Raw genomic sequence first — 26976 nt, 5'->3', positions numbered from 1 at the left:
GTTTCACTTCTTTTTTTCACTTCACTCTCATTTAGTTGTGGGGCGGAAGGACCTGTACCACGAGAGAGCCCATTTGACACCTGCTTTGACTGCACCGTTATGATTTGCAAGCTTGGCTGTGTCCCCCACTGCAAGTCTCTTTCTCTGTCTCTGTTTCCCTTCCCCATTTTCTGACCCAGGGGAAGTATTAGAACATAGAACATAGTACAGTACAGGCCCTTTGGCCCACGATGTTGTGCCGACCATTTATCCTAATCTAAGGTCAACCTAACCTACACCCCTTCAATTTACTGCTGTCCATGTGCCTGTCTAAGAGTCGCTTAAATGTCCCTGATGACTCTGACTCCACCACCTCTGCTAGCCGTGCATTCCACACACCCACCACTCTCTGTGTAAAGAACCGACCTCCGACATCTCCCCTATACCTTCCTCCAATCACCTTCAAATTATGTCCCCTCGTGACAGCCATTTCCGCCCTGGGGAAAAGTCTCTGGCTATTCGCTCTATCCATGCCTCTCATCACCTTGTACACCTCTATCAAGTCACCTCGCTGCCTTCTTCGCTCCAGTGAGAAAAGCCCGAGCTCCCTCAACCTTTCTTCATAAGACATGCCCTCCAGTCCAGGCAGCATCTTGGTAAATCTCCTCTGCACCCTCTCCAAAGCATCCACATCCTTCCTATAATGAGGTGACCAGAACTGGACACAATATTCCAAGTGTGGTCCAACCAGGGTTTTATAAAGCTGCAGCAAAACCTCGCGGCTCTTAAACTCAATCCCCCTGTTAATGAAATCCAACACACCATACGCCTTCTCAACAACCCTATCAGCCCGGGTGGCAACTTTATGTATGTGAACCCCAAGATCCCTGTGTTCCTCCACACTTCCACAAACCCTGCCTTTAACCCAATGTCAATCAGACATTCTGTTTTTAAAATATAAACTTAGAGCACCCAATTCTTTTTTTTTCCAATTTAGCGCGGCCAATCCCCCTCCCCTGCACATCTTTGGGTTGTGGGGGGTGAGACCCACGCAGACACGGGGAGAATGTGCAAACTCCACACGGACAGTGACCCCGGGGCTGGGATCGAACCCGGGTCCTCGGCGCCGTGAGGCAGTAGTGCTAACCACTGCGCCACCGTGCTGCCCTCAATCAGACATTCTTTATCAGTTTAACCCATCAGTGAAATCTTGGTTCCGGCACATCATCTGATATCATTGCTGGCACGGTCCACGGTACTTTCAACTCTCCCTTACTCACCATCAAATTGGAGACATCAGAATACGAGTTGCAGGCTTCAGACAACAATAAATCCGCTTCTGAGCCCTGCTTCCAAGCTGACTGGAGCTGAAGCATTATTTCCTCACACATTTCACAGGACATTATCGGCAGCACTGTATTGTGGACATGTGGGAGAAATTCAGATTAAACAGCAATTGAACAGCAATTTTTTTCCTGGTAAGCAATAAATGGATACTGTGGGCGCGATTCTCCGAGGCCCCGCGCCGGGCTGGAGAATCGCCACGATGCTCCGGCGCTGGCACGTGATTCTCCGGCCGAGCGGCCGTGCGGATACGACAGAGTCCCGCCGGCGCCGTTCACCCCTGGTCGGCGCCGGCGGGAACTCTGCGCGAAGGGTCGGGGGGGCAGCCTGTGGGGCAGGGAAAAGCGCTCCTTCACCGGGGCGGGGGGGGGAGGGCCTCTGATGGGGTCTGGCCCGCGATTGGGGCTCACCGATCAGCGGGCCAGCCTCTCCCCCGCCCCCGGGCCTACTTTGTTGAGCAGCCGGCCCCTGAACCCAGACGCCAAGTTGCACGGGGCCGGCGCGTTGAAGACGTTCCCCCGCGCATGCGCAGGTTGGTGCGACGCCCACTTGGCGCCAGGGAAGGGAGGCTGGAGCGGCGCGAACCGCTCCAGCGCCGTGCTGGCCCCCTGTGGGGGACAGAATCGGTCGTCCCCGTGCCCGTTCCGCGCCGTCATGAAACGCAACGCCGTTCACGACGGCGCGAACGCTTGGGCTCCATATTGGAGAATCGCCCCACATATTTTCTAATATCACGATAAGTGCTACATGCAGTCACACTGGTTTAAGCTGGTGAGGATCTGAAACGCACTTCCCGAGAGTGTGGTGGAGGCAGATTCAATCCAGGCCTTCAAAAGAGAATTATTTGAAGAGAAGAAATTGCAGGATAACGGGGAAAAGGTGGAGGAGCGAAGCTAGCTAAGTTACTCTTGCAGAGCTGGCGCGGATATGTCGATCATTTGAAAGTTTTGTTCTGTGCTTTAATTGTTCAGAGATTCAGTATCAAAGGGAGACAATGCATTTTATCACCAATAGTGATACATTAAAAGACAAATGTCTTCAGGAAGAAAAGTCCATTCAGCTCAACATTGTCAACCACTTTTTTGATATATCAATCCTGCCTTATCTCAATTATCTCCACTGTGACCTCACCCTGTCTATTTTTCTGTTAAAATATATAAAGATAGGCACATTGCGATCTCTAACAAATTCAAACTGGAGAAAGACCTGAAATGGCTGAATCTGTGTCTGTCTGTGCTCCTGAATAAAAGAAGCCACCTGGAAGTATTGGGAAAACCCATGCCTCGTTATCCCCGAAGACCCACTAATGACTCCCCATGGGCTGCGCAGACTAGATTCAATGAGAGCTTACAAAGGCCACTGATTAATCTTTACATGTTTACCTCATTGTGTGAAATAAATTGTCCAGCGTCGGATTTCACCTCACTGGCGTCCGTGAAGGAACACCTCATTGGACTTTGATTCTGGACTCGGAAACACACGTGAAACAATATTGTCTTTTCTCTGTGATCTCTACACTGTGAATCTTTCCTTTCTCCACCCCCCACCCTTTTTACAAAGGAGGCAATGCTGTGACCCATTCCTGCATTTTGAGTGCGTTTAAATAAACTAACCCTTTGAGTTCATCCTATCTGGAGTTTGCTGTGGGTTATCAATAGAAAATTGGATCTTTATTATGACGCTCCTGTATTTATAATGTTTTGACATTAAACTTAAATGATGATGATGTTTTAACTCAGCAATGAGCTATATGTCCAGTGCCTCTGTGTGGAACATAGCTGAGTGGAGGCAGCTGAAGCGCAGGGCTGAGGAAATCTTTGGAGGCGTCACATCAGAGCAGGATGTGTGGGGGTATTGGAAACATGGTCAAAGCTGAATAACATGCTGGGGCATTGAGGGCTGGTCCACCCCGGATATCGTCAGCTTCCGTAACTCGACTCAGTAAAATGTCCTTTCGGGGGCGGGTTTGAGGCCTTCATCCCACCCGATCATTGTTGGAGGGTGGGGCGCCCAGCTTCCTGAGGCCATTGGTTGTGACTCTGAACATGGCCACGGTCAGTAGTTTAAAGGACCCCTTAGCGCAGCACGGTGTCAGGGGGCCACAGCAAATGCCGGGTCGCTTCAAACCTGGCAGCATCATTGGGCAGCCTGCAGGCTTCGAAGGTGAGTGCATTTCCTTTTGAGTTCTGCTCTCTCCAACCCTTGGGCTGGATTCCCGCCACCCCGGCGCCGGCTGCGGATTTGGAGAATTCCGTTTGACGCAGAAATCGGGACCGGCGGCGGCGCGCCGATTCTCTGGGCACTCGGGGAGTACGCCACACCTGGGGCCCATTGCCAGAGGCCCGCTCCGACATCCTCCGCTCCCGACCTGCCAAAATCCCGACGGCGTGGATCTAACCTGGCCCTGCCGGTCAGGGTACTCGTGCGGCGGTTGCGGACTCAGTCCGCCCTGGTTGGGGGCGGGCCGATCGGAGGGGGGGGGGGGGGGGCTTACAGGCGTCCGGGGAATGATTGTGCAGGGGTTGAGGGTCGGGAGCGCGGCCGCTGGAGGCCGTCGCCATGCGCATGCGCAACCTCTGACCCGGAAGTGCAGGGGCCCGCAGAATCGCCGAGCAGAAACTTATAGCCAAGTTCCGCACACGTGAGTGCGGCCTCAACCGGGACCTGGGATTCATGTCGCATTGCATTCATCCCCCACCACCATCTGGCCTGCAAAATCCTACCCACTGTCCTGGCTTGACACAATTCACACCTCTTTAACCTGGGGTTACCCCATCTCTGGATCTGTAAAGATTTAATTATCTGCAAAGACTCGCATTCAAAGTATCATCTTGCATCTTTGAATTTGTCTATATATATGTTTCTGGAACATACCTCTTCATTCACCTGAGGAAGGAGCAGCGCTCCGAAAGCTAGTGATTCGAAACAAACCTGTTGGACTTTAACCTGGTGTTGTAAGAGTTCTTACTGCGCTGGAACGGGGGGAGAGGTGGGGGTTGGGAGGAAGGGCCAAACCAGTCCCTCGGTTCAGTGAGGACACCCTCACATGTTTCTGACCAATGTGGGTAGCTGATGCCAATGCTTGGTAAGAGGTGGAAGCTGAGACAGAGGGGTGCCGCCTTGGAGGAGGTAGCCCAGAGGGTCAGCAGTGTTGGACTGGTAAGAACTCAGTCCCAATGCTAGAAAACACTCAATGACCTAAAGAGGGCGACCAGGACGAACAAGGCCTCAGTGTTTGTAACCCTGTGCAAGTGTGCCACAGGGCACGCTCGAGAATGCAGGAGGGATGGCAGCACAGTGGCGCAGAGGTTAGCACTGCTGCCTCACGGCGCCGAGGACCCGGGTTCTATCCCGGCCCCGGGTCACTGTCCGTGCGGAGTTTGCACATTCTCCCCGGGTCTGCGTGGGTCTCACCCCCACAACCCAAAGGTAGTCAGAGGCTATTTTGGATAGTCAGAGGCTTTTCCCCAGGGTAGAGGGGTCAATTACTAGGGGGCATAGGTTTAAGGTGCGAGGGGCAAGGTTTAGAGATGTACGAGGAAAGTTTTTTACACAGAGGGTAGTGGGTGCCTGGAACTCGCTGCCGGAGGAGGTGGTGGAAGCAGGGACGATAGTGACATTTAAGGGGCATCTTGACAAATACATGAATAGGATGGGAATAGAGGGATACGGACCCCAGAAGTGGAGAAGATTTTAGTTCAGACGGGCAGCATGGTCGGCACAGGCTTGGAGGGCCGAAAGGACTGTTCCTGTGCTGTGCTTTTCATAGAATCATAGACTATCATAGAATTTACAGTGCAGAAGGTGGCCATTCGGCCCATTGGGTCTGCACCGGCTCTTGGAAAGAGCACCCTACCCAAGGTCAACACCTCCACCCTATCCCCATAACCCAGTAACCCCTCCCAACACCAAGGGCAATTTTGGACACTAAGGGCAATTTATCACGGCCAATCCACCTAACCTGCACATCTTTGGACTGTGGGAGGAAACCGGAGCACCCGGAGGAAACCCACGCACACACGGGGAGGACGTGCAGACTCCGCACAGACAGTGACCGAAGCCGGAATCGAACCTGGGACCCTGGAGCTGTGAAGCAATTGTGCTAACCACAAATCATTGTTCTTTGCAGGTTAGGTGGATTAGCCACGCTAAATTGCGCCTTAATTGGAAAAAAATTAATTTATTTTAAAAGAAGAGAGTATAGAAGGGAGAGTCAGTTTGGTTGGACTCAAAGGCTGCACAATTCAATAAGGGGACAGTTAGCTACCTTTGACAATTTGTTTTCAGCATTTAAAGCTTCGGTCCAGTTGTACGGTGGGTGGTTGACAGATTAACACAGCTTCGCCCTCGCACGTACATAGAACATAGAACGATACAGCGCAGTACAGGCCCTTCGGCCCACGATGTTACTTAGCTGATTCTGGGTGGGCAGCCAGCCAGACACTAACCTGAAACTGTTGACTAGTGCACGCTTCCACATCCTTTCAGGAGAAGCCAAATCTCAGCCCACCTCTCTCAGACACCTAATGGCCTGGCGTACACACCCTGGGCGGGATTCTCCGTAACCGGCGCGATGTCCGCCGACCGGCGCCGAAAACGGCGCGAATCAGTCCGGTATCGCGCCGCCCCAAAGTTGCGGAATTCTCCGCATCGTGAGGGGCCGAGCCCTCACCTTGAGGGGCTAGGCCCGCGCCGGACTGATTTCCGCCCCGTCAGCCGGCGGGAAATGACTTTGCCGTGCGGCGCATGCGCGGGAGCGTCAGCGGCCGCTCACGGCATCCCCGCGCATGCGCAGTGGAGGGGGTCTCTTCCGCCTCCGCCATAGTGGAGACCATGGCGAAGGCGGAAGGAAAAGAGTGCCCCCACGGCACAGGCCCGCCCGCGGATCGGTGGGCCCCGATCGCGGGCCAGGCCACCTTGGGGGCACCCCCCGGGGCCAGATCGCCCCGCGCCCCCCCCCCCCCCCCAGGACCCCGGAGCCCGTCCGCGCCGCCTTGTCCCGCCGGTAAGAGAGGTGGTTTGATTCTCGCCGGCGGGACAGGCATTCCAGCGGCGGGACTTCGGCCCATCGCGGGCCGGAGAATCGCGGCGGGGGGGGGGGGCCCGCCAACCGGCGCGATTCCCACCCCCGCCGAATATCCGGTGCCGGAGAATTCGGCAACCGGCGGGGGCGGGATTCACGCCAGCCCCCCGGCGATTCTCCGACTCGGCGGGGGGGTCGGAGAATCCCGCCCCATGTTATCGAAGCCGAGTTCCGCGTTTTAAACCTGTGCGGTTGGATTCTCCGATTCTCAGGCTCTGTCCTGACGGCGACGTAGGAATGGTGACCGAAAAAACCTGCAAAAACGACCTCTGAACCTCCGACTGGTGGGGGGGGCGGGCCCGCCTCGAGCTGCGGATACGGAGGGAGAATTGCCAGCTCCGTGGCCGCATCGTGCAACGTGGCGCCGGCCGCGCGACGACCCGGCCTGCCACATAGCGACCCCCTTTGGCCAGGTCGCCAACCCTGGACCAACCCCCACCAGTGGCCCCAGCCCCCCGACAAAGCCCCCATGCCCGCGGACCGGCCCTCCCCTGACTGTGGCGGAGCTGAGCCGAGTCCGCAGCTGCCACGCCCGTTTCCCGGCAAATAAATTCCGCGAGTGACCGACGCCCTCTGAGAACTCGGCCCATTGGGGGTGCAGCATGGGGGGGGGGCTCAGTTAACGTCCTGAGGCTGTCTCGACAGCGTGCGCGTACTCTAGTTTTGGAGGGGGCAAAAGCGGTGCCGCCCCCGATTTCGGCACGATCGGCGAACGCGATTTCGGAGTCGGAGACCGGAGGATCCCGCCCTCTGCCTGGACATGCATTCAACCGCAGTCCTCAGTTTCGACTCGCTGAGTTTTAAATGAATCCTGCTTTGGGTTCCGGACCGCTGGCCGTTTGGATACACACCTGAGTTTCTCTTGGCATCGGAACAGAGGCGAAGATTGTCGCACACAGCATTGGTCGCGAATTTCTGGAAAAGCAGCTCAATGGCAGTGAAGCCTTTCTTCATCATCAGCTCGTGGCATTGTGTGAAGTATTTGTTTGACAGCTCAGAGCAGATCTTGGCGGGTTGCTGGATGATGTTGCTCTGTGGAATGGGAAGTTAAAACACTCAAATCATCAATATCGACTCCTCAGGACAGGCTCAGCTCTGCCTTTCATTACTCCCAAGCAGGGAAATCCAACGACACATTGAAATCTGTTCATTTTCCTGGTCTGATTAGTAAGTTTGCAGACGACACAAAGGTCGGTGGAATTGCGGATAGCGATGAGGACTGTCAGAGGATACAGCAGGATTTAGATCGTTTGGAGATTTGGGCGGAGAGATGGCAGATGGAGTTTAATCCGGACAAATGTGAGGTAATGCATTTTGGAAGGTCTACTGCAGGTAGGGAATATACAGTGAATGGTAGAACCCTCAAGAGTATTGACAGTCAGAGAGATCTAGGTGTACAGGTACACAGGTCACTGAAAGGGGCAACACAGGTGGAGAAGGTAGTCAAGAAGGCATACGGCATGCTTGCCTTCATTGGCCGGGGCATTGAGTATAAGAATTGGCAATTCATGTTGCAGCTGTATAGAACCTTAGTTAGGCCACACTTGGAGTATAGTGTTCAATTCTGGTCGCCACACTACCAGAAGGATGTGGAGGCTTTAGAGAGGGTGCAGAAGAGATTTACCAGGATGTTGCCTGGTATGGAGGGCATTAGCTATGAGGAGCGGTTGAATAAACTCGGTTTGTTCTCACTGGAACAAAGGAGGTTGAGGGGCGACCTGATAGAGGTCTGCAAAATTATGAGGGGCATAGACAGAGTGGATAGTCAGAGGCTTTTCCCCAGGGTAGAGGGGTCAATTACTAGGGGGCATAAGTTTAAGGTGCGAGGGGCAAGATTTAGAGGAGATGTACGAGGCAAGTTTTTTACACAGAGGGTAGTGGGTGCCTGGAACTCGCTGCCGGAGGAGGTGGTGGAAGCAGGGACGATAGTGACATTTAAGGGGCATCTTGACAAATACATGAATAGGATGGGAATGGAGGGATACGGACCCCGGAAGTGTAGAAGATTTTAGTTCCTGCGCTGTACTTTTCGTTGTTCTTTGTTCCTCTTGATTGATATATCAAAGGTTCCCGGCTGGATTGGCTGATCCATGTGAACGAGGAATTCTTCTGAGTATCAGACTCAGTGTGTGAAATTAATTGATCCTGGGACATTATTAAAACGCCCGAATTTATCACCCATTTCTAATTTCCCTTGCGAGGCCATTTGAAATGAAAATCGCTTATTGTCACAAGTAGGCTTCAAGTGAAGTTACTGTGAAAAGCCCCTAGTCGCCACATTTCAGCGCCTGTTCGGGGAGGCTGGTACGGGAATTGAACCGTGCTGCTGGCCTGGCTTGGCTTGGTCTGCTTTCAAAGCCAGCGACTTAGCCCTGTGCTAAACCAGGGAGCAGTTAAGAGTCACCTACAGGTTTCTAACAATTCCAAAGTGTGCATTAGCTCTCCCAAAGGCGTCCAAGGCTATCCAAACGAGTCCACCTAAGCTTAGGTGTCCTCTTTACTGCCTGACAATAGTAAAAATTAAAAGATTATTGTTAATATTGTAATCTGCACTATCTGGGATTCACATGCCTGCTTTATCACAGCTTTTAAAAATAAATTTAGTGTACCCAATTATTTTTTTCCCTAATTAAGCGGCAATTTAGCCTAGCCAATCCGCCTCCCCTGCACATCTTTTTGGGTTGTGGGGGTAAGACCCACGCAGACACGGGGAGAATGTGCAAACTCCACGCGGACAGTGACCCGGGGCCGGGATCGAACCTGGGACCTCGGTGCGACTTGCTTCATCACAGTATCAATGGCCATGCTGGAACCCAGGCCAATTCCACTCCCACGACGATGGGACTTGCTGGTTTCGGGTCGGGGGGTTACACATTTAGGCCGATTCCAGGTATTTTGCGATGGCATGAAAACCTGGGCCATCACCATCAGAAGATGGCAGAAGATTAGGGCAAACGCACAGCAGGCTTACAAAGACATTCCGCTATTCACAGCTTTTCCTTTGGGATACAGGATTTCCAGAACTCGTGCACCTTGTTTTATCCAGAAACAGTAACCCACCTCGGTTCTCTCTTTGCGCAACGATTGCTTCAGTTTCTTCACGACAAGCAGACAGAAATCGCACGTGAACCTGCCTTTGCGAAGTGAATCCTGTTCAACGTAGATAAAACGTCAGCGTACATTTCAAACCATGATACTCAAATTGAGAAGCTGCTTTGTCCTGGGAATGGAATATTTCCATGTTTCCATTGTCTGTAAGCAGCACTCCCAACTCACAGGATAAGATGCAGAGTAAAGCTCTGTTTATCTCAACCCTAGCCTCAGACAATTCTCCTTCATCGACACAACAATAGCAGAACTCTTGCGAGGACTGTCTGGGCGTGCATGTCCACCAATCACTGAAAGTGGCAACATCTGGATAAGGTGGTCAAGAAGGCAGACGGCATGCTGGCCTTCATCGGTCGGGGCATTGAATATAAAAATGGGCAAGTCATGTTGCAGCTGCACAGGACCTGAGTTAGGCCTCATATGGAATATTGCGCGCAATTCTGCTCGCCACACTACCAGAAGGATGTGGATGCTTTGAAGAGGGTACAGAAGCGGTTTGCTCGGATGTTGCCTGGTATGGAGGGCATTAGCTATGAGGAGAGGTTCGATCAACTCGGTCTGTTCTCACTGGAACGACGGAGGTTGAGAGGTGACCTGATCGAGGTCTGCAAGATTATGAGTGCCATGGACAGAGTGGATCGTCAGATGCTCTTTCCTAGGGTAGGAGAGTCAGGTTCTGGGGGACATAGGTTTAAAGTGCGCGGGGAAAAGTTTTGAACAGATGTGCGAGGCTAGTTTTTTTACACAGAGGGTGGTGGGAGGTGGTACCAAAGCAGCATTTAAGGAATCTAGAAAGATATATGAATAGGGTGGGAACGGAAGGATACGGACTCCGTAAGTGCTGACGATGTTAGTTTAGGCAGGAACCATGACCGGTGCAGGCTTGGAGGGCCGAAGGGCCTGTTCCTGTGCTGTATTGTTCTTTGTACACCAGGGTTGCAGCTCTCTGCATTTCCCATGCAGCTGTGATCCTGTGACCTCTGAGGCTGATCACTAATTTTGTACCAAATTAGAGGCACTTTTTACTGTGAGTACAGACCCACGTAGGCTGAGACTGGCACAGCTGAAGCTCAGACCACCTTCGCCCCTTTACTCCCTCCGACTGCTCACCCTATCTATCTGGACCCGATTCAAACTCTCACCCTTCGGGGTCGGGATTATACCTGGACATTTCACATGTGTGATGAATGGTTACTGTACCCTGAACACCATGTAGGAGATGCCCCTTTAAGACTGGGTTTGGAACCCTGGGGGACTCCGCCTCCGGCCACCAGGGAGCCGTATCTAAGAGGACGCCCTGTAGGCGGCACTCAGTAAGCACACGTCTCGGTAACTGGCGAGTTCTCTGCTTATTAAAGCCTTCATTTACCATTCCACACTCTCGTGTCGTTATTGAGGGTCCGACAATATGTGAAAAATGTATTTCCCCCTGCAATTGAGAGATGGGTTCAGGTGCATTTTTTCTAATGCAGTCAGAATCGAAACATGCTGAACTCAGCATGTATCTGCTGTAGGTAACTGAGGTAAAGTGTTTAATTGAGTTCCTTAACGGATCAATTTATTTCCAATAATTTGTAGGCAATACTGATATTTCTAATTAACAGTAGATTGGGCCTGAGTAGATTTTAATGCAGGCCCAAGGGCTAATTAGTCGATAACAGAACAAAAAGCTGGATTTTCCAGACTATAGTCACCTTACCTGGTATTGTTTCCAACTTGTATTGTTGAGTGGAAAGTCACTGAGCGTAGGGGTGGCCTTGGAGAGAGTTTCTTGCGCACGGATTTGTGCGCGATGCTTGCACAGGCCAAGTGCAGCGCACACCACATCTGGTTGCTGTTGGAGACAAGGAGAAAGAGGCTCATGAACTGAGGATGGTACAGAACAAGGAGCAAAATTGGGAATTCTATCTTTTTCCCTCCGCTTTGTCTATCTAAGCGTTAGGGCGGGTGAGTAAATTTGCGGAAGACACTAAAGTCGGCGGAGATGTGGACTGTGCGGAAGGATGTTACAAGATACAGAGGGACATAGATCAGCTGCAGAGCTGGGCTGAGAAGTGGCAAATGGAGTTTAATGCAGAAAAGTGTGAGGTGATTCATTTTGGAAGGAATAACAGGAAGACAGAGTACTGGGCTAATGGTAAGATTCTTGGTAGTGTGGATGAGCAGAGAGATCTCGGTGTCCATGTACATCGATCCCTGAAAGTTGCCTCCCAGGTTGAGAGGGTTGTTAAGAAGGCATACGGTGGGTTAGCTTTTATTGGTGGAGGGATTGCGTTTCGGAGCCATGAGGTCATGTTGCAGCTATACAAAACACTGGTGCGGCCGCATTTGGAGTATTGCGTGTAATTCTGGTCGCCGCATTATAGGAAGGATGTGGAAGCATTGGAAAGGGTGCAGAGGAGATTTACCAGGATATTGCCTGGTATGGAGGGAAGATCTTATGAGGAAAGGCTGAGGGACTTGAGGCTGTTTTTGTTAGAGAGAAGAAGGTTAAGAGGTTACTTAATAGAGGCAGACAAGATGATCAGAGGATGAGATAGGATGGACAGTGAGAGCCTTTTTCCTCGGATGATGATGTCTAGCTTTAAATTGAGGGGGATAGATATAGGACAGATGTCAGAGGTAGGTTCTTTACTCAGAGAGTAGTAAGGGCGAGGAATGCCCTGCCTGCAACAGTAGTGGACTCGCCAACACTAAGGGCATTCAAATCGTCATTGGGTAGACAAATGGACGATAAGGGAATAGTGTAGATGGGCTTTAGATTGGTTTCACAGGTCGGCGCAACATCGAGGGCCGAAGGGCCTGTACTGCGCTGTAATGTTCGATGTTCTACGTTCTATGTTTTCAAAAGCAGTAGGCATCTGGCTTTAGAGGAGAAAGCAGCATAAAATGGTCAAAAATACTGTGAATTCTGGAACCTACACGAAGAGCGGAAAACCCTGGGAGTCACCAGCAGGTGGAGGGAGGAAAACACAGTTACCTTTCATCGGAAAACACACCTGAAAGTTATAATCAGCACGCCTGGTTCCCAATACACAGATTGAGAGTCGAGGATGGAGAGAGCCAGAGGCGATCAGTAAACCCAACTCTGTCTGGACTGCTGCGCATTCTGAGTGTGTGACAGTCTATGCCGTGATCCACGTATCTATCACAGCTCCGTAACTACCACAGGGTCTTTCAGTTTTCATAACCACAGTGATGCGCTTACTGTTGTAAGATTCCACCTCTGAGACCAAGTTTTATGTTGGTTGTGACTGGCTGAGAAATGATGACTGAGAGATAGGTACGTCTTAACTCCAACTGGTTTCTGGATAGACAGTGATTATCACTGCTCCCTCACACCGCCAGGGTTCGATTCCCGGCCTTGGGTCACTGTCTGTGCAGGGTCGACACGTTCTCCCCGTGTGTGCGTGGGTTTCCCCCGGGTGCTCCGGTTTCCTACCACAGTCCAATGATGTTCGGATTTGGTGGATTGGCCATGATCAATTACCCCTTAGTGTCCAAGCACGGTAGCACAGTGGTTAGCACTGTTGCTCCACAGCTCCAGGGACCAGGGTTCGATTCCCGGCTCGGGTCACTGTCTGTGCGGAGTCTGCACGTTCTCCCCGTGTCTGCATGGGTTTCCTCCGGGTGCTCCGGTTTCCTCCCACAGTCCAAAGATGTGCAGGTTAGGTGGACTGGCCATGATAAATTGCCTTTCGTGTCCAAAATTGCCCTTAGTGTTGGGTGGGGTTACTGGGTTATGGGGATAGGGTGGAGGTGTGGACCTTGGGGAGGGTGCTCTTTCAAAGAGCCGGTGCAGACTCGATGGGCCGAATGGCCTCCTTCTGCACTGTAAATTCTATGATAATCTATGATACACTTACCACCTCTTTCTCCAGCAAGCCAAGTATAATGGACAGATAGGCATCAACATAGTGGTCACAATTTTCTGCAAGTTGCTTGACGGGGATCAGACTACAGCCTTTGTGCAAAGCGTCTTTCAATGCATCCTGGGAAAAAAGAGAGATATTGACTGGTCAACAGGTACAGTAGTAGAGAACATATAATGCAAATAGCTCAGTCGGCTGGACAGCTGCTTTGTGATGCAGAGCGAGGCTGGCATCATAGGTTCAATTCCTGTTCAGGTTCTTTTATGACTGTGTGGCCAAATTCCCCTCCAACTCGGTTTTCAAATTTGCTGATGACACCACCGTAGTGGGTCGGATTTCGAACAATGACGAGACAGAGTATAGGAATGAGATAGAGAATCTGGTGAACTGGTGCGACGACAATAATCTCTCCCTCAATGTCAACAAAAAAAAAGGAGATTGTCATCGACTTCAGGAAGTGTAGTGGAGAACATGCCCCTGTCTACATACGAAGTAGAAAGGGTCGAAAGCTTCAAGTGTCCAGACCACCAACAGCCTGTCCTGGTCCCCCCATGCCGACACTATAGCTAAGAAAGCCCACCAACTTTCTCAGAAGACTAAGGAAATGTGGCATGTCCGCTCCGACCCTCACCAACTTCTACAGATGCACCATCGAAAGCGTTCTTTCTGGTTGTATCACAGCTTGGTATGGAGCCTGCTCGGCCCAAGACCACAGGAAACTACAAAAGGTCGTGAATGTAGCCCAGTCCTTCACACAAACGAGCCTCCCATCCATTGACTCTATCTATAATTCCCGCTGCCTCAGAAAGGCAGCCAGCATAATTAAGGACCCCCGCACCCCGGACATACTCTCTTCCACCTTCTTCCGTCAGGAAAAAGATACCAAAGTTTGAGGTCACGTACCAACCGACTCAAGAACAGCTTCTTCCCTACTGCCATCAGACTTTTCAATGGACCTACCTCGTATTAAGTTGATCTTTTCTCTACACCTTGCTATAACTGTAACATTATATTATATTATATTAAAAATTGCCCTTAGTGTCGGTTAAGTGGGGTTACTGGGTTATGGGGATAGGGTGGAGCTGTTGACCTTGGGTAGGGTGCTCTTTCCAAGAGCCGGTGCAGACTCGATGGGCCGAATGGCCTCCTTCTGCACTGTAAATTCTATGATTAAGAATGACCCTGCCTGGAGGTTAATCCTCACTGAGAGAGCTACTCCAGACACTTCCTCCCCTAAGATCCATTATTCGTGGGAGCTCCACTGGCGAAGTTCACGACCTAATTTTGAGGATGCAGTCGGGAAATAAACTACATTCCTATCTGGCAAACTCCTGAGCTCTGGGCACGGCAGTAGGATTGTACCGGGGAGTGGTATCAGTGAGGAGTAAAGCCCGCTGCAAGCTTTGACACTCTTATCACCCTCAAGTCCAGGGCACCTCACGACTGCTGCTGAGGCAGGAAGAGCTGGGGCAGACAATGACAAGACTCCCCTTGAAAGCCAGATGCTGCTATGCGGAGGATTCTCAGTGGGGTGATCCTGTTGTGATCACAGAGCCAGCCCCTGTAATCAGCTTTGCAGCAGCAATAGTTCAGATTGTGACCATGGCTCCAGGCACCATGATTCAATGGTAACGACAGGTGATATACCTTCAATTCACCGAGAGGCAGCGAGAGCGAGTGAACATTAGTCTTTACTAGTCATGAACTTGCCTAGCCAGAGTCGGTTGTACAGATGAGTGCCGCCCACAGGTGGCCGGTCTATATATGGCCCCGGTGAGGGCGGAGCCAGAGGCGGAGCCCACCGGGGTTACAGTACAGTACCTGGAAGCAGCTCGTATCACCACTTCCAGGTCATAGGTTACTGTTGTGGTGATTACATTCACCACAACAGGGATAACTGAATATTTAACATTAAAATGTTCAGAGACTGGGTTCCCTGCATTACCCTCGCCCTGACTCAAGTGTGATATCAGTGACCAGTACCTGCACGGTCTTGTCCTTCAACATATCAGCGATCTGCCCAATGAACTTTTTACACACATCACAGATGTCGTCATCCTGAAAAACAAGGAGGAATTTGTTGGAATTGCAGTTCACGGTGAATATCCCTTTGTCACAATACAGCTGTTACAATGCGGCATCAAATTTGCAAAAACATTTCAATTATTCCACACTTCCAGTTTTCTTCCACCTCCTCTCCTCACAAGGCTACGAGTACTGGGTATGTGACTCCACCGAGCTTCGTGAATATACAAGCCAAGAGAGTGAGTGTTGGTGGGCTATTTGACTGCTGTGCTACCACAACGAACAAGGCGATTGTGTCTCTATGCAGTCGAATAGCACGTTGGTGCTTTTTACACGGGGTTCCTTTATGAAGTGAAGTTGCCGGGTGAGCACGGCGGTTACGTGTGCCCAGGTAGTGAATGGGCCCAGCTGCCCTTTGCAGAAGGGATGGTGACAGGAGCTAATCGACAGCAGAGCTCAGATAGCACACAGGGCTGTCAGAGTAAGATCCGGGACGTGAGTTATCTCTGTCCGGCTCAGCTACGACACACATCACCCCAGCATGGAGGCAGTACCTTCAGGAACAGAGGGGATCAAATATGCGGAGAAAAAAACATACACACGGCAATTTAGTAAGGATTCTGTGTGCATGAGTGCTGACAGGGAGGTTATTCTAGTGAAGGCTGTAGGGGGGTGGTTCAGTCCTGCCAACCTTCCTTTTGTGCGATTGTGCAAAACAGTTGACAATAGATTCGTTATTGCACAAAAAGACGAAATTACCACCCATCTGTGTGTGGGAGTTGGGCAAGAGTTCAATGTTAGCTGTTGCTGCTAATAAAAGGAGTCCTCGACCAGAAGTGAAACTTAGAAAGTGAATCTGTATGAAACTGAGAATTCTGGGAGTGCTCAGGTGGCATCTGTGAACGGGGAAACAGATTCATGACCTCGGGTCCAGGTCGTTACCACTTGATCGGGCGGCAGGGTGGTACAGTGGTTAGCACTGTTGTTTCACAGCTCCAGGGTCCCAGGTTCGATTCCCGGCTTGGGTGACTGTCTGTGCGGAGTCTGCACATCCTCCCCGTGTGTGCGTGGGTTTCCTCCGGGTGCTCCGGTTTCCTCCCACACTCCAAAGATGTGCCGATTAGGTGGATTGGCCATGATCAATTGCCCCTCAGTGTCCAAAAGGATTACAGGGATAGGGCGGGGGATTGGACCTAGGTAGGGTGCTCTTTCGAAGGGGCTGGTGTAGACTCGATGGGCCGAATGGCCTCCTTCTGCACTGTAGATATTCAATTCCATGGTGCGTAAAAAAGCTCTTCCTCACATTCTGCCAGCGGCAGTCCAAATGTTTGTCCTTTGGAATTCACGGTTCAGTTTTAATCTTTCAGGATTATTTTTTAAATAAAAAAAATAAAAAATTTAGAGTACCCAAATCTGTTTTTTTCCAATTAAGGGGCAATTTAGCGCGGCCAATCCACCTACCCTGCATATCTGTGGGTTGTGGGGGCGAAACCCACGCAGACACGGGGAGAATGTGCAAACTCCACACGGACAGTGACCCAGAGCCTGGGATTCATGCCAGCCCCCGGCGATTCTCCGACCCGGAGGGGGGGGGTCGGAGAATCGCGCCCATGGAGATCAAAACTGGGCACTGTGTGCTAGGCGTGGTCTTACCAAGGCCCAGTGCAGCTGCTGTAAAACTTCCCTATTTTTATATTCAATTCCCCTTGCAATGAACAACAATGCCTCATTTGCCTTCCCAATCACTCGCTGGACCTGTACACTCATTTTACCTGTATACAGTGCAGAAGGAGACCATTTGGCCGATCGAGTCTGCTCCTATCCACTCCGCCTTATACCCGTAACGTAACATAACAATAATAATTTTTATTATTGTCACAAGCTTACATTAACCCTGCCATGCACATCCCTGGGTACTAAGGGGCAATTTAGCGTGTCCAATCCACCAAACCTGCACATCTTTGGACTGTGGGAGGAAACCGGAGCACCCGGAGGAAACCCACGCACACACGGGGGAGGACGTGCAGACTCCGCACAGACAGTGACCCAAGCCGGGGATCGAACCTGGGACCCTGGAGCTGTGAGGCAGTGCTAACCACTGTGCTGTTCTATTTTTTTGAAATATAAATTTAGTGTACCCAATTAATTTTTCCCAATTAAGGGGGCAATTTAACGTGGCCAATCCACCTAGCCTACACATCTTTGGGTTGTGGGGGCGAAACCCACACAGACACGGGGAGAATGTGCAAACTCCACACGGACAGTGACCCAGAGCCGGGATCGAACCCGGGACCTCGGCGCCGTGAGGCAGCAGGGCTAACCCACTGTGTCACTGTGCTGCCCTTGCCGTTCTATTAACTGCAATATATTCCCACAAGTTTAAAACAAAGGCAGCCATATTAAGGCAGTTAATGTTGTAACGTTACATTATTTTCTTCCAGGGACTAAATAGTAATCGATTGTCTTTGACGTCTGTCTTTGATGTGGGATCACTGAGAGACGTATAATGATATGTATATGTGTAGACAAATAACGGGTTAATTATAACATCTAACTGTAACACCAATAGATCCCCCTATATGTATCAGGTACAGCATCTTGACAATGGATTCTGCAAGACATGTCCTGGACTATTAGGTCCAGTCCCAGTTATTTGAAGCACAATGTGATGAGGATATTATGGAATCTCGATATCAAGGGCAGCACGGGGGCGCAGTGGTTAGCACTGCAGCCTCACGATGCCGAGGTCCCAGGTTCGATCCCGGCTCTGGGTCACTGTCCGTGTGGAGTTTGCCCATTCTCCCCGTGTCTGCGTGGGATTCGCCCCCACAACCCAAAGATGTGCAGGGTCGGTGGATTGGCCACGCTAAATTGCCCCTTAATTGGAAAAAAAAAAAAATTGGGCACTCTAAATTTATTAAGAAATAACGAATGAACACCAAATATTAAGGAGCTTCAGTCAGTGTGCGAGAGAACTTGTTTTCGTGCACTCACGAAGCAATAACATTGCACTCAACACCACTTACCACTTTAGGCTGTCTCCATTCAGTGTTCACACAATGAGACACCACATTGCACTCGACTGCTGCCTTTAGGTCCTGGCACTGGTTTTCTATGCCGTGAGCACAAACTTTGCTTCTTTCTTCCAAATTGGCTCGAACTGAGAGATATCAAGAGCAGATAGTCATTGTTCATCCCCAAACACAAGGTCCAATTTAGTCAAGTCGCCATCGTCCCAGATGACCACGGGCTGCTTTCCCATTTGAGCGGCGGGGGGGGGGGGGGGGGAGCTGACTGGGGGCAGCTTAACCTGAGGGTCACCACACCTCAGGCGAGGAGCGAGGTTGAGAAGGCCGGGGCCTTCATGAATAACCTCAGCCGGTACGGGAATTGAACCCGCGATGCTGGCCTCGCTCTGCATCACCAACCAGCTGTCCAGCCAACTGGGCTAAACAGGCCCTGAGAGTCAATGCATGTACAAAAACAACGGGCGCGATTCTCCCAGCCCCAAACGCTGGCGCGCAATTCTCCGAAGTGCGGAGAATCGGGGCCATTTGCGCCCGTGCGTTTGGCGCGGCGCCGGTCGCGGGCTCCACCCCCTGGGTGGGGCCTCCGATGGGGTCTGGCCCGCGATCGGGGCCCACCAATCGGCGGGGCGCGATCTCCCCACCCTGGGCCCACTTTGTTGCGCGTCCAGACCCTGAACCCCCACGCCATATTGCGTCGGGGCCGGAGCGTTCAGTAAGGCCACCGCGCATGCGCGGGTCGGCGCGTCGCCACTGCGCATGTGCGGGTTGGCGCCACCCCCAGTGCGCGGCAGGAAGTGAGGCGTGAACCGCCCCAGCGCCGTGCTGGCCCCCTGTGGGGGCCTGAATTGAAACTGCCCGCGCCCGTTTCGTGCCGTCGTGAAACGCGATGGCGTTCATGACAGCTCGGACACTTTGTCCCGCGATCGGCGAATCACGCCCAACATACTTTTGACGCTGGAAATCTACAATAAAAACAAAAATGCTGGAAATGGTCAGGAGATCAGGAATCATCTGGGGAGAGAGAAACAGTTAACATTTGAGGTTACGACCCTTCATCTGAATTGAAGAAAGATAGAAATGTAAGAGTTGTGTGTCTGCATTCAGTAGAAAGTAGAGAGGGATGCAATGGGGCAAGTGTGGTCCATCAGTCAAATGGCCCAGCTGCTCCTGAAATGGGCAATGAATGTGGCTTTGCAAAGCACAGCCTTTCTCGCTGGTGTGTCCTCTCTCTGCATTCCTTCAGTTTACAGGTGAAAATCGCTCCTGAGCAATCCCACCACCCTCTCATTCCCCCACAACATCTACTGGCTAGGAGTCACCCTCACAAAACACTTGTACAGTGGCGACTGTACCACACGGGGGTGCCAAGTGTCAGCTTTCTTGCTGCCGAATCTTTAATCGCCACGCACATCCCACTAATGTACCCACCCCCCCCCCCCCCCCCCCCCCCTTTGTGATTCTATAGATATGTGGAGAGAAAGAGGTTGGTAAAGAGAAATGTAGGCCCCCTACAGACAGGAACAGGGGAATTCGTAATAAGGGACAAAGAAATGGCTGAGCAATTGAATACACACAATTGATGGCGGGACTGTCATATGAGGAGAGATTGACTAGGTTGGGATTGTTCTCGCTGGAGTTCAGAAGAATGAGGGGGGATCTCATAGAGACGTATAAAATTCTAACAGGAATAGACAGGGAAGATGTTACCAAGAACCAGGGGTCACAGCCTGAGGATTCAGGGTAAACCATTTCGGACAGAGATAAGGAGACATTTCTTCACACAAAGAGTGGTGAGCCTGTGGAATTCATTACCACAGGAAGTAGTTGATGCTAAAACTTTGAATGTATTCAAGGGGCGGCTGGATATAGCACTTGGGGAGAATGGGATCAAAGGCTATGGGGAGGAAGCAGGATTAGGCTATTGAGTTGGATGATCAGCCATGATGGTGATGAATGGCGGAGCAGGCTCGAAGGCCTCCTCCTGATCCTATTTTCTATGTATCTGTGATGAATGGCCATTAAAATGCAGCGTGAGTTCAAACCCCTCCAGAGCAAACTGGCGGAATTGAAACTAAATGGTTTTAAAAACTGGACTAAAATACGAGTCTCATTAATAATGATCATGAAACTAACAGATTGTCGTGAAACACATCTGGTTGCTCAAGGGAGGAAATCTACCATCGCTCCCTGGTCTGGTCTACATGTGAAAATGAAATGAAAATGGCTTAGTGTCACAAGTAGGCTTCAAATGAAGTTACTGTGAAAAGCCCCTAGTCGCCACATTCCGTCGCCTGTTCGGGGAGGCTGGTGCGGGAATCGAACCGCGCTGCTGGCCTGCCTTGGTCTGCTTTCAAAGACAGCGATTCAGCCCAGTGAGCTAAACCAGCCCCATGGGAATCCAGACCCAAGGGGATTGACTCATTATTGTCCTTTGAAATGGCCCAATCAATCACTGAGTTGTGTCAACCCGCTAAAAAAATAAAGTAGTGGGAATATCCACATGATGTTGTGGTTCAAGAACATGGTTCATCGCCAACTTGAGTCCAGCGGGCAATCTGGATAATTGCCCAGGTACGTCCTGTGTATAAAAGGTAGAACGAGTGCAACTGACCAATTAGCAGCCGCCCCCTCCCCAAACCGATCAGTCAATTCTTGATGATCGCAAAGTGCTACCAATTGGCACCACCAACCGGCTCACGGACGCTCAATTTGGGTTCCGCCAGGGTCACTCAGAGGGAGAATTCAGAATGTCCAATTCACCTGACAGCACGTCTTTCGGGACTTGTGGGAGGAAACCGGAGCACCCGGAGGAAACCCCCGGAAACACGGAGAGAACGTGCAGACTCCGCACAGACAGTGACCGAACCTGGGTCCCTGGAGCTGTGAAGCCACAGTCTAGCCACTGTGCTACCGTGCTGCCCCAACGTGGGCTCTCTTTGAGTTTTGATGGGGCTGACAAACTCTCGATGCCGATTGCTGTGCGTTTGAAAAATAATCGAGCATTGGATTGTTAGCAAAGAAAAACACAGCGTCCACCAGAATGAATTTAACCGACGGGCGCAATCTGGAGTGAGGGCCATTCTCAACTGCAAGGAGCAGGTCAAACATGAGCTGTCCCTTCCAACAATTCACCCAACGTGAGGTGAACAGGCCGGTTTTCCGATCTGTTTCTGTAACTTCACAGAGTGGGGCACAGGATCTCCAGGTCTGTTCATATCCACCGCACAACAGCCTCGCTGTCGAAGGAAACATCTGATCACCCGCAGCATCTGATCAACCGAGTTAAATAGAAAATGAGAAATGACAGCAGGGTCCCAGGGTCGAGTTAGTGGCTTTTAGCTAAGGCCGGGGGAGGGGTCTCGGGCACCTCCTCCGTTAGGGAGGGGAGAATTACTCCAATGGTCGGCAATTACCTCGTGATTCCTTGCTCCATGTTTGATTGTAAACTGCCCAGGCTTGCACATAAATGATGTGTTTTGACTAAGATACACAGATTGCAGCCCAGGCCCCAAGATATTATCCCAGTGCAGAGTTAGACTTTCAGGAGAACATATGTAGAGCCAAAAAATAAATAGGACTAGGTCAGCTTTTAGAGCATTGAGAGTACCATTTGCGATCTCCGCCTGTACACACAGATCGACGGTAGTTCGTTGCATTGCCAAGTGTGTTACATAATAGGGGCAGCACGGTAGCACAGTGGTTAGCACTGTTGCTTCACAGCACCAGGGTTCCCGGTTCGATTCCCCGCTGGGTCACTGTCTGTGCGGAGTCTGCACATTCTCCCCCAGTGTCTGCGTGGGTTTCCTCCGGGTGCTCCGGTTTCCCCCCACAAGTCCCCGAAAGACGTGCTTGTTAGGTGAATCGGACATTCTGAATGCTCCCTCTGTGACCCGAACAGGCGCCGGAGTGTGGCGACGAGGGGATTTTCACAGGAACTTCATTAGTGTTAATGTAAGCCGACTTGTGACACTAAAGATTATTATTATAATATCAGGCGAAGGATCCCCATCCTCGGGTTTGAGGAGAGATTCAGGATTTCGCTCGACAGAATCATTCTGTCGGAAAGTACTGGACAGGCACGGCTGGGTGGGCACAGAGCCCATGTTAGCTTATCACTGAAGGTGATCTAAACACGGCAGGGTCATTGAACACACAGAGGAAACACATTACAATTTTGGATTACAATCTGAGCTGCAACTTCACAAACACTTAAAAGAAGCGAGACAGCAACGTGGAGTGACACACACTGATACTCAGCCCTCTCTCCGAGTACTGGAGAAATACATTTTACTCAGCGGCTGACATCTTACCTGGAAGGGCGAATAACAAGACAAGGAACACAATGGGAGTCATCTCTGCTTCCTTACTGTACAAACCACACTGACTCTCACTGTTATATAGAAGGAGCGAGCCTCAGCAAAGACTTCGCCGGCAAATCACGCTCCAGTGAATACAGTAAAAGAGGAAATGTGCACCCAATAGAGATACCAATCTGCTTTCATCCCCACCCCCTGAGTCAGACTACAGATGGTGCCATATTATCAGTGTGCCAGATGTTTCAAGCAATCCCACTTTCAGTCACTCCATCAGAATCAAAACCGAACGTTCAAAGGAAGGCATTTTAGAACTTGTTCTCATCAAATCCACTAATGAGGTCAACTCGAGAGAATGTAATATTTTTTGACAGAATATTTTGACAGGGCAGCACAAGTGGTTAGCACTGTGGCTTCACAGCGCCAGGGTCCCAGGTTCGATTCCGGCTTGGGTCACTGTCTGTGCGGAGTCTGCATGTTCGCCCCGTGTGTGCGTGGGTTTCCTCCGGGTGCTCCGGTTTCCTCCCACAGTCCAAAGATGTCCAGGTTAGGTGGATTGGCCGTGATCAATTGCCCATAGTGAACAAAAAGGTTAATGGGGGTTATTGGGTTACGGGGATAGCGTGGAGGTGAGGGCTCAAGTGGGTCGGTGCAGACTCGATGGGCCGAATGGCCTCCTTCTGCACTGTATGTTCGATGTTCTACATTTACTGCCTTCACCTCCTTACCTCCAGTACCTGTAGCAACACAAAATTATTGGGCCTTGGGTTACATACAACTATGCAAAGACACAGTTGTGGCTATAGTCAAAACCTGTAGATGAGGTTTTATCCCACTTCTTGAGCAGTTGGAGGTAGATGCGCATAGATCATAGATTTTACAGTGCAGAAGGAGGCCATTCGGCCCATCCAGTCTGCACTGGCTCTTGGAAAGAGCACCCTGCCCAAGGTCAACACCTCCACCCTATCCCCATAACCCAGTAACCCCACCCAACACTAAGGGCAATTTTGGACACTAAGGGCAATTTATCACGGCCAATCCACCCAACCTGCACATCTTTGGACTGTGGGAGGAAACCGGAGCATCCGGAGGAAACCCACGCAGACACGGGGGAGAATGTGCAGACTCCGCACAGACAGTGACCAATGCCGGGAATCGAACCTGGGACCCTGGGGCTGTGAAACAACTGTGCTAACCACCGTGCTACCGTGCTGCCCCCAAAACATGTGGCTTTTGTTTGCCTCCTTGTTATTCTTCAGTCGTGGTTCAATGGGCAGCACCCTCACCTCTGAGTTAGAGGTTCAAGTCCCACTCCAGCAGACAGGCACTCCAGTGTGCTACTGAGGGAGATCTGCATTGTCAGTGTTGCCAGCTTTCAGATGAGGCATTAAATTGAGGCTCTGTCAGCCCCCCGGTGAATATAAGAGGTCCATTATTTCAGAGACGCTCTGGAAGGTTGCCCCTAGTGTTCAGGCCAATGTTTAACGCTAAATCAGCATCACAGGGAAACAGAGGGTGCGATTCTCCCATGCCGTGCCGTATGGGAGAATCGCCGTTCGCGCCATTTTCTTCCCGTGGCGCCGATCCGACGCGATTCTCCGAGGAGCGTAGAATCGCCGCCATTTGCGCCGGCGCTTTTGGCGCGGCCGGGCAGCCGATTCTCCAGCCTAGATGGGCCGAGCGGCCACGCGGTAGAAGCAGAGTCCCCGCCGGCGGGAACTCTGTGCGTAGGCTCGGGGGGGAGCGGCCTGTGGGGCGGGGAAAAGCGATCCTTCACCGGGGGGGGGGGGCTCCGATGGGCTCTGGCCCGCGATCAGGGCCCACCGATCGGCGGGCCGGCCTATCCAGCCCCGGCCCCTGACCCCCCGCGCCGTGTTGGGTCGGGGCATGCGCGGGTTGGCGCGGCGCACATTTGGCGCCGGGGAGGGAGGCTGGAGCGGCGTGAACCGCTGGCCAGCGCCGAGGGGGCCAGAATCGGTAGTGCCCTTGCCGATTTTGCGCTGTGGTGAAACGCGTCGACGTTCATGGCGCCCAGAGATTGGTCATTTCATGCTGTTGTTGGAGCTTGCTGTGCACAAATTGGCTGCGGCGTTCTCTGCATTCCAACATTGACTACATTGAATACTAAAATTTACAGCACCAAAGTCATTGGAATAATCTACCTGAAAAGGTGGAATCAGGGGCGAAATTCTCCGGGGAGACGGCGCGATGTCCACCGACTGGCGCCCAAAACGGCGCCAATCAGACGGGCATCACGCCGCCCCAAAGGTGCGGAATGCTCCGCATCTTTGGGGGCCGAGCCCCAACCTTGAGGGGCTAGGCCCGCGCCGGACGAATTTCCGCCCCGCCAGCTGGCGCGGAAATGACATCTCCGGGCGGCGCACGCACGGGAGCGTTAGCGGCCGCTGACAGCTTCCCACGCCTGCGCAGTGGAGGGAGTCTCTTCTGCCTCCGCCATGGTGGAGACCTTGGCGGAGGCGGAAGGGAAAGAGTGCCCCCACGGTACAGGCCCGCCCACGGATCGGTGGGCCCCGATCGCGGGCCAGGCCACCGTGGGGGCACATCCCCGGGGCCAGATCGCCCCCCAGGACCCCGGAGCCCGCCCGCGCCGCCTTGTCCCGCCGGTAAGGTAGGCAGTTTAATTTACGCCGGCGGGACAGGCATTTTAGCGGCGGGACTTCGGCCCATCGCGGGCCGGAGAATCGCGCGGGGGGGGGGGGGGGGGGGCGCCAACCGGCGCGGCGCGATTCCCGCCCCCGCCGAATCTCAGGTCCTGGAGACTTCGGCAACCGGCGGGGGGCGGGATTCACGCCAGCCCCCGGCGATTCTCCGACCCGGCAGGAGAATTTCGCTCCAGATTTCAACATCCAAAAAGTAATTAGTCCATGAAGAGAATTAATTTGCATAGTTCGCGGTAAAACACTGGTAAGTGCGTTTAAATTGGACAGTGTGTGTTGGATGGGCCGAATGGGCTGGATTTACTGGCAAATCCACCGCATGTTTTTCCTGCCGGTCCGACTGTTATCAACGGGATTTCCCATTGGCCGCAGCTCTGGTCGCTGGGAAACCTGGGCGTCGGCATGGGGACCGGAATTTCCCTCAGCGTGAACAGCCGGTAAATCCTGTCCATAGAGTTTGAGGGCAAATGTGGCGTTGATGGTGGTGAACCGGATGAGGTTGAGGCTGGGCAGGTGTTTCATTCAGGGTTGGACATGAAGGGAAGGGTGTGGCAGCGATGCTGAGTAAGAGGGTGGTATTATTGTGGGTAATCCCGGGGGTGAGTAGGAGGTTGGAAGATGGCGCTGGTGAATATATTTGCCCCCACTTGGGACGGTGCAGATGTCATGAAGAGGATACTGGCGGAGGTCACGGATTCGGACACGCACCGGTTGATTACAGAGGGGGTGGATATCAATACAGTTCTTGATCCTCGGCTAGATCGGGCATGCCTAAAGTCTCTGAAAGTGTCGGCAATCGCGAGAGAGTCGCTGGGTTTTATGGAGCGTGGGAGGGGTGAACCCATGCCGGTTTGGTCGGCCAAAGAATTTCCATTGTGCATTATGGGGGCGGGAATGAGGAAAACGGCAGCAGCACATGTTGAGGTGGCAGGCAAAGGCGAGGGAGATTGGGCGGATGAAAGATTCGGGGGGGGGGGGTAAAGTGGTCATTGAGGCAGGGGAGGTGAACGGGGTATTTGAGACTGTTTATCAGGGACAGTGTAGCTTTGAGCCTCTGGTGAGGGATGAGGAAATGAGGCGGTTTTTGGATGGCCTGGATTTGCCAGCGCTTGAGAAGGGGAAGGTTCAGAGGTTGGGAGCCCCAATTGGTCAGGGGGAAGTGATGAAAGACGTGGGCTCGATGCAGGCTGGGAAGGCCCCGGGTCTGGATGGGTTCCCAGCGGAGGTGGATAAAACGTTTGGCACAGAATTGGGACCCCTACTAGTGGAGATATAAAATGAGTTGGTGGGCAAGGGGTGCTTCGGCCTACACTGTCCCAGGCTTCCTCTTCCATTATTTTAAAGAGGGACAAGGAGTGTGGCTCGTACCGCCCAATATCGTTGCTGAACGAGAGCGAGGTATTCCTGGTAAACACTCGGGTTTGGAGAAGTTGCCGTTTCAGCCGGTTGGGTCGAGTTTCCGGTATCTGGAGCTACGGGTGCTGCATAGTTGGGCCCAGTTGCACAGGCTGAATTTGGCGAACTTGGTGGAGGGGGTGAAGGAGG

At 52.0% G+C, this 26976-nt stretch overlaps 1 protein-coding gene across 1 annotated transcript in view; it reads right to left on the bottom strand.

Annotated features, from left to right (window-relative positions):
- LOC140397020 (prosaposin-like) overlaps positions 1-22905 on the bottom strand; it is a 30485-nt gene extending 7580 nt beyond the window's left edge. The window contains exons 1-8 of the mRNA XM_072486053.1: positions 22751-22905; positions 18438-18571; positions 15370-15444; positions 13381-13506; positions 11214-11348; positions 9467-9556; positions 7258-7438; positions 1260-1393 (exon numbers count right to left, since the gene is read on the bottom strand). Of these exons, the coding sequence (XP_072342154.1) occupies positions 1260-1393; positions 7258-7438; positions 9467-9556; positions 11214-11348; positions 13381-13506; positions 15370-15444; positions 18438-18571; positions 22751-22793 (918 nt within the window). The 5' untranslated portion in view covers positions 22794-22905. The remainder of the gene's footprint in view (positions 1-1259; positions 1394-7257; positions 7439-9466; positions 9557-11213; positions 11349-13380; positions 13507-15369; positions 15445-18437; positions 18572-22750) is intronic.
- Positions 22906-26976: the final 4071 nt, after the last annotated feature.

Source organism: Scyliorhinus torazame, chromosome 20, assembly GCF_047496885.1.
Source record: "Scyliorhinus torazame isolate Kashiwa2021f chromosome 20, sScyTor2.1, whole genome shotgun sequence".
Classification (NCBI taxonomy): Eukaryota; Metazoa; Chordata; class Chondrichthyes; order Carcharhiniformes; family Scyliorhinidae; genus Scyliorhinus; species Scyliorhinus torazame.
Note: the sequence above shows the minus strand (reverse complement) of the source record. Positions and strands in the feature narration are given on the sequence as shown.